This window comes from Haemorhous mexicanus, chromosome 8 (genome assembly GCF_027477595.1).
Source record: "Haemorhous mexicanus isolate bHaeMex1 chromosome 8, bHaeMex1.pri, whole genome shotgun sequence".
Taxonomy (NCBI): domain Eukaryota; kingdom Metazoa; phylum Chordata; class Aves; order Passeriformes; family Fringillidae; genus Haemorhous; species Haemorhous mexicanus.
In genome coordinates this window covers 20610148-20622220 of record NC_082348.1, presented here as the reverse complement: position 1 = coordinate 20622220, position 12073 = coordinate 20610148, and the positions used below count along the sequence as shown (strand labels likewise).

General features: G+C 39.2%; 1 protein-coding gene across 6 annotated transcripts in view; it reads right to left on the bottom strand.

Moving 5' to 3' along the window:
- MAP3K20 (mitogen-activated protein kinase kinase kinase 20) overlaps window positions 1-12073 on the bottom strand; it is an 89399-nt gene that overhangs the window by 53157 nt on the left and 24169 nt on the right. For all 6 annotated transcript variants that reach the window (XM_059853123.1, XM_059853127.1, XM_059853122.1 and 3 more), the window contains 5 exons: window positions 6871-6958; window positions 2700-2801; window positions 1870-1935; window positions 887-915; window positions 632-769 (listed from right to left, as the gene is read on the bottom strand). In XM_059853123.1, the coding sequence (XP_059709106.1) occupies window positions 632-769; window positions 887-915; window positions 1870-1935; window positions 2700-2801; window positions 6871-6958 (423 nt within the window). The remainder of the gene's footprint in view (window positions 1-631; window positions 770-886; window positions 916-1869; window positions 1936-2699; window positions 2802-6870; window positions 6959-12073) is intronic.

Here is a 12073-nt window from a genome sequence, read left to right as displayed (position 1 = left end):
GGGGCTATTTCTAGCCTACTTTGTATTGCAGAGCAAAACTAAATTAGAGTTTAACTGGACAGAGTAAAGTAATTCACATTACCGAATCTGAAAACCTGACGTTCTTATGAACTATAAATGATTCCTCAGCCTTCAGCAAAGCAGCGCTGGGCTTCTGTATTTTCAGATGGAGTCTATTCTCACAGATAGTGACAGCAGTGTCTTTTAAACAATTGAGCATAGAGCAGTTGCTTTTTAATAAAAATCAGTGACACTCTATTTTGGGGAAAGTGGAATGCTAATGTTATCCTCCCCCCATTACAAGACAAGCTTTTTCTCTTTGGTTCCACAAAAAAACCCACAAGCAGAGATTCATGATGCTTTCAGTCACTCCTGAAAGCCTTTGGACATATGTTGAATAATTGTGGCACTTCCTACACTGGCATGCTGCTAATCTAATCAGATGCTACTAAACATGCAAGATACTATGTTCTTCCTATCATTTTCAAGCATATAATTACAAACGATGGGTCAGTCTTAGAAGGAACTGTGGCATTTCTTGTTGTTCTTATTGAAAATTGCTGCAGTTGCAGCACGTGAATTCTGTCACACTGACAAACTGCCACAAAGCACAGTGAGATGAGGCACTCACCACTCCATATGAGTACGTGTCACATGTTTCAGACACTGGAAGACTCTGAATAACTTCTGGGGCCATCCATGGGAAAGTGCCCACTAATGACATGTGTGTCGTATGGGAGTGGAATCTTGAGGCACCAAAATCACAGATCTGGCAAAAATAAATAAAATATTAAACTGATATTATGAGTATTGACCTCATTCATCAGACATGGAAACAGCCAGTCAAGCAGCAGCATCTCTCTATAAATAATTAAAGTGCTCATACCTTTAACACACCATCAGCAGCTATAACAACTGAAAATGAAAAAACAAAAGGTTACAAGAATGCAAAAAGCAAGCCAAATACATTTTTACAGCAAAATACTTCATTTTTCAATAAGACAAATGACCCTAAGGTGAGCCAGATCTGAATGTGCACACCTGTCCTGGTTTCATTGAGAGGCTGACAGAACATCTGCTGAATACCTGCAACCCTCTGAACAAATGCAAAACCTTTCAGGCCTTACTGAGCTAAAAGACAGAAACACAGATGAACTTCATTCTTCCCAGTACAGTTAGGTTTAACAAGAAGCTCTCTGGAAGAGTCATTAATAAAAGGAGAAAACCTACAACCGAGGTGAGAGAGACCTATATGTTTCTTGACTATTATGCTTCATTGAAATCTGTGCATTATTAAAATCTGTGCCTCTTCTATCCCACCACTAGTCGTAGAAGTTTCATCTAAAAGGCAATGTTCAGCAAATTTCAGAAACGACTGTCAACTGCTAAGTACAGACTACACTGAATGTGTATGACTCAAAAGCCTGAATATCTGTCAAACCTCAAAAAAAGCTACAATAAAGACAAGATTTTCTGATAAGAAATAATAGGCCTTATCCAGTCTATTGCGTCTGGTGTCTGCCAGCCTTTCCTGGTACTCAACTTTTCCAAACAGAAAAAAGAAGTAAGGAGTACCCAGGCAGTATCTGAAAGTTTCATTAACTTTCTTGGCCAATCATGGCCAGCAAGACACAAGTTGAAAGAGTTCTCCACATTGCTCTAGATGATGCCAGGTCTGTAATGAACTTCAGACAGGCTCAGGATGGGGAGGAGGGAACAAGCTTTTCTGTGTCTCAACAAGTGCAGCTTTGATGACAACCAAGGCAGTCATTAGGCATTCTGCTTGTTCACAAAACTCAGGCACAGATTTAAATGCCACAATAATGGGAAACAGTAAATGCAGAGCGTTACAGAGTTTTGCTACTTTACCATTCCTGGACTTCAGGTCCCTGTGGATAACTTTGACTGGAGCTTCCATGTGTAAATAGTGCATTCCTACACAAAAAAAAAGGAACAATCTAGTTATTCAGGCTGAGCAGGGCCATCATGTTTCTGCAGTCATGATTCGTGGTTCCCACTAGTTGTACTCATTACAAGTTGCCATACCTGTGTGCCATATTGACGTGCTCAAGGAGAACCAAAGCTTCCCATCATCTGCTCTGAGTAAAAAGCACTAACCAAAGCTCACTTTTATCTCTCAGAGCATCTATCTGGATATGCTAATGGTTTTTAACATCACACATAGTTATTTTCTCTAACTATACAGTTAAGGAGGTGTCTACACAATTAAGCCAGATATGAATTTACTTTTTTTTCATTAGTTTACACTAATTCTTGTGTGGTCAGTCACAGAGAACACAAATAATGGAACAGCTTATTCTACATTATTATATGAAGAGTTTCTGTATGTTTGCTGAGAATAAGTCCTTAGCTTCCTTAAATGCCCCAAATCAAATCAGATGTAAGGGCAATTAAGCACTTTACCACATAATTACAGTACATCAGCAAATTATTCTCTTGGGACTTAGGGCACCAGAACTGGCTCACAGAAGCCATTTTCACTCCAGAGTATTTTTTGATTCATAATAAACAAGGAACATATTAAAAAGAACAACAAATGGGTTTTGCTTTTTTTATTTATATATGTTTGATTGGTTTTATTACCATCTCAATAAAGTAGACTAGGAAAGCTTTCCTGGCTAAGGAAGCTGTACATTTGCTGGCTCTGTAGGGCAGTATATGCCACTCTTCTTGCTTACCTTTAGCTATGTCAGTGGCCCAGGTCATGATATGATCCATATCCATCTCTTCACTTTTGTTACTATTAATGTAATCAAACAGTGAGCCAGCAGAAGCATACTCTGTTAAAAAAAACAAGACATTTAAAAACATTGCACCTAACTTGGAAGACATAATAGAAATTCTACCAGTTCCAGAAAGCAGTCCTCTGGCTTAATGACAAAGAATTTGGGTTCAACAGCCTAATATTATTACCAGTACAGTAAGAGAGTTTATCTGATTATCCCAATGCAGACATAAGCTACTACTAACAAAAAATGAAAAAACAAACAAAAAAGTGTAATCTTACAGAAAAACAGGCATTAAAATGAAAAAGCATTAGAAAGGTCTGGCATCAAGAAAGATCAGGTGAAGCAGTTCAAATTCCAGAGTAAAAGGTTGTGCAAGCTCCTTGTTCAGGACAAGCATATGTTTCTCTTAATTTCCCATAACTATACCTAGAGAATCCCACAGATGGATTCTGGGGTACAAACAAGGGCATTTGGGGCCCACTGGTGTTTGGAACTGTGGCAGATGGAATCCAGTCTGACTGTCAGAGTTGTGGGGCTTAAAGCAGGAAAAACAAGCTAGTTAGCCCTATACATATTTAGGTGTGAAACTGGAGACAACTCAAATCTCTACAGTATCACTTTCATATAACCTAAAATTCTTACTTTTTTAAACAGTGAATTAATCACATTTGATCAAAGAACAATTAACAGATGAGTTTGGTGGTATCAGATTCATCTTATTGTTTCCAAAATCAGAGGGTACTCCCCACTGGTAAGCAGTACTGAGTATAAATTATGCCCCATAACAAAACATAACTTTTAATTTAATTTTTTTTTTTAAGTAAAGCCACATGCTAAATATATGTTTTGTTACAAAGAAAGAGTTTGCAAGCAAAAAGTTTCCTGTTTCCCCATGGAGAAACAAAACAGCAGATCAAATCATTTGTTCATGAAAAAAAAGAAGGAAGAAACCAGAAGTCTAAGCCTATGATAAGCAGGACAGATTTTCTTGTACTGCAGGCCATCTACAGCAGTTTAAAGCCTGTAGCTCTTCTGCTCAGTATTTATTAATATGAAATATTAACAGAAATAAGCTTTATCTTATTTAGAATTTATTCATGTTTCACCAAAAACACAACAGGAGGTTCGTAAGATGAAACAGCTGATACATTTTCTTTTATCTGTTTGCAATGACAGGGCAGGCAGATGCCACCCAGTGCAGGGGGATACAAGGAGCCTTCTGTCCCTCTCTCCCAAGGCTACTCAATGTGCTTCTCAGGCAGAATTTAGAACCTATCTAGAAGACTCTCAAAATCTTCATATTATTTCAAAGCAGCCACAAAATTATTGCCTTTAAGACTATATCAAATGTATCTGAATTTTGCTAATAATAATATTAATCAATTATAGATACATGATAGTGTAAATGCATCCAAAAATTTCCATTGTTCCTAACCAAAGAAATCAAAAACACTTGGAGATCACTGCTTGGGGAAGGAAACTGAGACCAAACTGAATCTACAGCCTAGAATGTGGCAGGTCAGATGGGAAGACTCCAGGGCTAAATGAAAGAGGGAGAAAATAGCAAGTCTTTTGAAAGTAAACACTCAAGTGGCAAGTTAGCTTTGGATCACTGCTGTACAACCTCTCACTGAAAGGACAGACATGTTGCTTCTGATGTCACTGAGAGAGGAGTAAGCTGCTGACCCACACATTTCCACAATTAAAACAGAAGCTTTTTTTACCCATGATGTCATCATCTGTCTTATAAATGGATTCTTCAGGAACAGGTTGGCTGCATGCTTTGCATGCCTTTACAATGCATAATTTGATCCATCGGGGTCAGGGGACAACTCAGCTCCTTCAGCCCTTTGCCACTTTGTGTGAACAGAGGCAAGTCAGCTTCAATCAACTAAGTCCCATTGTTAGTATTTCTCCCATATACTTATGATGCCACAGATATTTACTAAGAGCTTGTGGATTTGGGAAGCATACTGCAAGGACAATGTTTTATAAATAATGGAAAAGAAATATCTGCTTTACAAAGAAAAGCTCTGATTGCCTTACTGGACCCACCCTGTGATGCTGTATCAGACGTACAGTTCTGTGCATCGGGGGCACAAGCTCTGAGAACCTTTTGGGATGAGGCAGCTGTGGCCAAAAGCCATATCTGAAAGCTACATATTGAGACTGCTGCTGACAGAGTCAGCAGTGGCCAGTAACATCTAGAATGATGGGATCCAAGACATCAGCTCACCAGGCAGCAGGATGAGCTGGAACACTGACATACATCCTAGGAGGAAAACATTTTTCTAACTCCAGCTGTAGCCCTTCTCAATGAACCCTTTAATAATCCTATATGAGACATTACATGCAGCTAATGCTCAGTACATGCCAGTATTTGGCTGAATGCTCTCATCTCCATCACTCTGAAGAAACATTAATTTCCCAAGATTTTTTCTTATTTGGGATTTTCTCTCTCAAGAAATGAATCTCTGACTAAACACAGGATTGTCTGCAATACTGAAGGCCATCCAGAAGATCACACAGTGAAAATCTCTCTAAAAGACATTTGAAGTGTAATTAACATTTCTTTTATCAGTATCCATTCACTCATTTGAAAATGGTGTGGGGAAATGGAGCCTTGCCTCCATTCCAATCCACAGGACTCCAGTCTCCTTAGAAGTTGCACAGAGAATCAACGGTTTGCTAAAAAATCCCCAAACCTCCTTCTTCTTTAACCAGTTGTGATTAGAGTTCCCTGTGGAACAAAGCTGTTGAACTACACACTGTAGTCTCTGTCTCACAGGCAGTTAAAGAGCCCCCATTCTCAACAGCACAGTGAATTACTTTAGTTGCTGTCTGTCCTGTGACTGGTAAGCAGGTCATATGTCCTCCAAACACTGACCTTTTGTGAGATCAAACTGAGGTCTTCTGATCTAGACATCATCCCAGGTCATTGATTACACCTCACCTTTGCTACTCTGCTTGCTGGTTTACACTTATATTAAAAAGGATAGTAAAATTACATTACTTGATTTATTAGCTTTCTATTAATTTTATTGCTTCCAGAAGGAATTCAAATTCCTGTCTATATGCCATCATCAATGCATTTTTAAGTGGTGCAGGCTGTGGTCACCCCATGCACCTCTGGAATGCTGTCTGCATTGATGATCCATGATCTCCAGTAGGCTGATACTCCTGGAGTAAGCAAAGCTCCCCACACCCTGAAATGTGTTGCATTTCGGATTACACTGCCATCTGCTGTGATAAGCAGAAGTCTAAGAGGCAGGTAGAAATAACTGAATTTTCACAAGTTCTGACCACCAACCAACAAAAACCTGACCAGCAGTGACTCAAATTGGTGTTAGATTGTGACACATGCAAAAGACTACTCTTCACATTGAGCATTGAAAGTTCAGACATGCCAAAACATGCCTCCTAATCCACACTTTCATGGGTTTTATCTCTCCAAACATTTCTTTGAGCAGTTGGGAAATTGCTTTCAGTTTACTTCCTGCTCCTATCTTAAGTAGTTTGTCCCGTACAGAAAAGGGAGAAAATTCTGTATCTGGACCATCTCCCAAGATAAGAGCAGGAAGCTAAAACAGTGACAGAAAAAAAAAAAACCAACAAAATACCCCAACAATACCACAAAAACCAACTTCCGCATAATTCTAGGAATATCAAAACAAACAAAACCTAGTTTCCAATGAATAAAGGGAGTTGTCCCACAATGCCTATTAACCCTTGACTGTATTTCAAACTCTTCCCATTGTGAACCTCACAATGCAAACTCTCCTACTTTCAATGCAGGCAGAACTCATGGGGCAGCTTTGCTCTGAGCAGACACCCAGCCCACCTTCCTCATACAGTGAAAGGTACTGTTAAAAGGACTCCTATATTTGTGCACTAAGAACACCCTGGACTTCACTTGCCTCATGCTGCCTCCAGCTATGCTCCCAGCCTGGTTCCCACCTTCAGTACTCCCAATTACATTGAGGCAGGTAGTGCCAAGCACTCTTAACATTTAAAGAAGACCAGAACAATTAGAGAAACACTGTAATTGGGTAACATTGGAGATAATCTTGTAACATTGTAGCTTTACAGCCTGATAAAAAGGTCAGACAAAAATCCTTACCTGTAACTATGCCATAATTTGGAGGTTCAATGACAGCTCCATAGAACTGAATGATGTTTTTGTGACTGAGCACACTGAGTATTTCTGCCTATTGAAAACAAACAAACAAACAAAGAAGTAAGTTAGACCATTCTGAATGGGTCATTTACTATAAAAGCTTATTTCATACCCCACTGGGTATACACACATACAACATATAATATACATATATATATAAGCATACACATCTAGGAAAGACTGTTCACAAATGCTTGGCATTTGAAAACCTAGTGAGAGAGTTTGGCAGATAAATGCTTTGTATGTTTGGGGGGGGTGGGAAAAATAAATTTGAGACTATTCTTTCATGGCCAAAGCACTGATGTAGGAAGTTAAGTCTTTGGAAAAACTGAAGACCTTGGAAAACTTTGTTCCAAGAAAGATCTGGGATTTTTGGCAGAGCAGCAGCAGTACGATCCAGAATTTGTGTTTATGAACAAAGTGCCATGGGTCCAGCGAGTCCAGCACTCCAGGCACTTACAGCACACCATGCACACAGAGCTCCATCCAATGTTTACTGGAAATGTGGAATTTCCAGGCATGCGCTGTGGAGTCTGATTAAATACACAGAGCAAGCGTGCTTGAGATTGCCAAATACCCAGCAATGCAGTTGAAACTGCTCCTCAAAGCAGACTACAGATGTTTGGCAATTCTGGATAAATGTACAAAACCTTCAAATTCCACTTGAACAATGCTGCTGGTTTTGAGCAAGAGACTGCAAAACAGTAAGACTGTATCCACAGAAATTAACACATATAAGCCCTGTAGTTTTTGAGAAAAAGGTCAGGTATTTCCAGGAAGGGATCTCAACAGTTTCACCTCTGCAGTGTATCAAAATAAATATTTAACAGATTTTAGACACATGTTTTTATACAAATACACAGATTATGCAAATACAGATATGTACTACTTTATATATTTCCTCACAGTAATGCTTTAAGACTTCAAGATTACATTAACTCTGTACCAAGCAAGAGCATCTAACAAAAACAAGATCACAATAAACTCCTCAGAACTTATCAAAAGTATCTGACAGATCCCTTGACTTGCAGTGGGAGTGTTGCTGTTTGCCCACAGGTAAGTCTTCACACATGTTCTCAGAAAGCTGTCAATTAATTTATTTTGTGGACTTGTAGGTAAATCAGTCTGCAGTATGATTTGCTGAAAACAGCATACATTTTAAAACTTAATTTTCTGGTATTGTGAAAAAAGATTACTCACTTGATAGTAATATTGTTTTTCTTGCTGAGCAGGCTAAGCAGCATGAAGGGTTAGTGTAACCCAAGTTAAGTTCAAAGCCATAGTTAAGATTTAATTGCCTATGTGTAAATGTCTGAGCATTAGCTAAAGGTCCTCAAAACTGTGTTGAGGCTACTCAAAAAAGTCTTTAAGCAACAACAGCAAAAAAATGAGTCATCTAATGCCTTTATCTGTAATTATGAACATAAGCACATGTATCATGGTACCACCTATAAAACATAGGCCAAACAAATACTGGCTTGCTATAGCTCTAAATTTATTAGAATAGAAGTAGCTGATGTACTATGGGTTTCTGCATAAAAACTTCTATAGCCTCCCTGTTTTCAGTGAATCTAAAAGGCCACAAAATAATTTAAATGGCAGCTATCTAAGCAAATGTGAAAACATTCGCCTGCAGGTAAACAGCAACACTCAAGACTCAGCCAGTCAAGGAATCTGCCAGCAGAAGGAGCTCTGCCCTACAACTGCAACCCCACCATCCTCCCAAGACAAGGAACTCTTGCAGCAGCAGAAGCATGAATTGTACCTCCAACCTCCTTCCCTAGGCTGGAAGATGCAGGTGACCACTGAGTCGATCAAATCTCCATCTCAGGAACTTTTGTATTATGTTTGTATATTCCTTAGGAAATATTCAATTGGGCATTCAATTCTCTAATTCCTGCCAGATTACCAGGAGACCTCACTGTCCTTGACTGCCTAGCTGAATGTTCTGACATGAGACAGGAATAATACAAATAGTTACAAAAACTATCTAAACCACCTTTTCATTAACACCTTGGTAAGAGGAATGGAATAAAACCATTTTCTTGTAAAGTACTTACCATGTCTTCAAAGCTATGAGCACGCCATCTGCTGTGGTGTTTACAACACAAGTACTTCAACAGGTCATTAGAATTAAATTGATGGGTCTTATATTTAATTTTCCAATAGTATAATATATTTAGGTCCCGGCTATAAAACAAGTACTTGGGGGATCTTTTCAGAGAATGATGAAAAATGCCCCATGATTAACAAATCCAAGTTCCATAGCTCCCTATCCCACCACAACTATGTGCAGAACCCAGTGACTGTTCTCCATCTCACACAAGATGCTGCTGGATCCAGTAAAAGTCCATCAGAGTCAGTAGACAACAGGAGGGGCTGCACTGCAGCAAACCCCAGACCAACCAATCACCCTGTGCTACCATGACAGGGGCTGCAATCAAAATGTGAATATCAGGCCAAGAAGACGACTACTTCACTGCCACAGGCACAGACACACAGTGCTTTTATCACTTGGAAATGCAAAAAAATATTTTTAAGGTTATCTTATTTATGTTATATACACAAAGACCACATTGCAGAACTACAAAAAAATGCTGTGTCAACCACAGCTAATACCATCACCTTCACATTGATGTTCATACTCTAATCTGGGATTTAACAGATACCAAAGCAGGGTTCCATCTAAGAAATCCAGAGAAGCACCTTCTAATTGGCCACAGATATGACAATGAAAAAGTGTAGGGTAAAAAAATTTCCAACTTTTCCTAAGGACCATTATATCGCAAAGAAATCCTCTCTAAATACTTTTAATCACTATGCTGTTGTTAGCACTAGCGATTCTAGACTATTCCTTTCATGTTTTGTTCTCTTCTGCTGCTGTGATCAGCTGTGAACTGTATTAGCCATTATTCCTTACAGTCAGAACCACATGCAAGCCAGTCCTTATCTTTGAAGCTTTTGTACTATCTTTGACAAGAAGGTGCCGTATTTCAATGAAAATTACTTTCAGATAGCAAATTACAAAGTGGTGGTTAAAGAGTGGTATTTCAAAGGTCTCTTAGATACTAACAAGAATATTTAGAATCACCTTTAAGCATCAAAACTGTACTTTAATCCAAAATTCCTAAATGCTTGGAAGAAAATCCTATCATGCATCTACCTGTCTACAAGCTGTTGAAGAAGTCAGCCCTCGCTTGGCTTGGGCATGACACTCTTCCCTCAGTAAGGCTGCTATCTATCTTATGCAAGCTAAATGAGCACCACTTCCTAAAGAGTGATGACAAGCAACAAGCAACTTCATTGCATTAGTTTTTTGTGTGAAAGAGATATTTTTTTTTAAAAGGTTGGATTGAAGCAGAACAAATGGAGTTCAGCTGAACGAAAGACATCCAAACACATTAATACAAACTCCTGGACATAACATAAAGGCACAGACACACAAGGTAACTGCAACAGAGTTGAATATTATGCTTAGTACCATGATAAACTTAGTAACAGCCTGTTACTGACCATCAAACTATGCTAAAATTGTTCATACTGCACTTACATCACAGGTATGGATGAAATTATGTCCCTCTCTTGAGTCCTGCTGAAGGGATTACAGACTACACACCATTTCTTGAAAGCTAATGGATTCAGATTTCTAAACAAACCTAATCCACTGCTTACATAATTCAAATACCACAAAATCCAAGGTCAGAACAAATTACATTGAAAACTTTTTCATTTAATTCTCACTTACTGGCTTACTGTAAATCAAGCCAATTCATAAAACAATCACAGTGTAAGAGTTTGAAATTCAGGTAATCCTTAAGTGTACAAACAGTGTAATTGTGTCCTCTGAACCATGGTATGGATCACAGCGTTTAACAGGTAATTTGATTTTATGCCTGTTTAATCTCTACTTACTCATATATGTGAAAATGACAGTTACACCATCTAAGACTGACATCACCCTAGCGCTGCTTGTAGACCCACTAGTACTGCTCTTAACCTTGTAGTACAAACAACCATGCATGAATAACCATATCTTCAGGTGTTTCAGCAGGTAAAAACAAGGTCCTCCTCCACATCTTGTCTGTGTTCAGCAATAGCTGGACAGAAACCACAAACACACATTCTAACCACAGCCAGGAGCAGATGAGGGGACAAAGCAAGCTGCCTGGGCAGCGTGGTCTCGTTAAGAGCAGCACAAACCTGATCTCACCAGGATGACCCAAGCCCTCACTTGTTTTTGCTCTGCCTTTTACCAGTGCAGCAAAAGCAGCAAGTGCAGTTCAGCTCTGATGAGGGCTTCAAGGCTGGTGCTGACTGCAGATGCGGGCAGTGGCCACCTGATGCTGAGCTGGCATTACTTGGGAATCAGACACGGCCATATCGTCAGATCTTTAATTGCAGCCGCAAAGACAGTAAGGATGTGGACGGAGGCACTTTGCATACAGCTGTGTTGTTGCTTGCCAGATACTCATAGCAGCTGCAGCTGCTCTTCTTAGAGCTCCCTATCCCAAGGCAGTTAAAGTTAGCAAAGACCAAACAAGTCAGCATATTTTAGTTACTCTGGTTCTCCTTGGAAATATATTAGAAATTTGTTACACTCACACTTGTAGTCAAGAGAAGTGATCAAGAATTTGGGCAGTCTGCTCCAGTAGCACAGCTGGAACTGTAAAAGAACATCTGTTCACAGAGTTTTTCAGTATCAAAAGGCTTTTTTTGCATGAGTCCAGACAAACTGAGCCCAAAGCAACTCATCCACCTTCCAGGTGCTTTTGGAATAGCTGAGTGAAAAGTAAAGTATCTTTCCACCCTGGTCTGAGCACACTGGTTTAGGATTAACACAGGAAATAACTGCAGCCCCTTGTGAGACCATTGCGTCACCTGTTAGTAAATCAGGGAACCGCACAGCAAGTGCTACCTACATTCCATGCAAATTTACAGAGTTGTACATGGCCAGCTATTTAATCTGATTAACACAACTTCCTTAACTACCTTATAATATATATTATTACACTGTGCAAAAGTTTGGCTATTTAATTTTCCAGAGAACTGTGTGCCATGTTTATTAAGGAGTTATTTAGACACACTTAAGGCAGCTTTGGAAAGATATATTTTTTCCTAAGTCTTGTAGCATTTTAAAGGCTTTGAC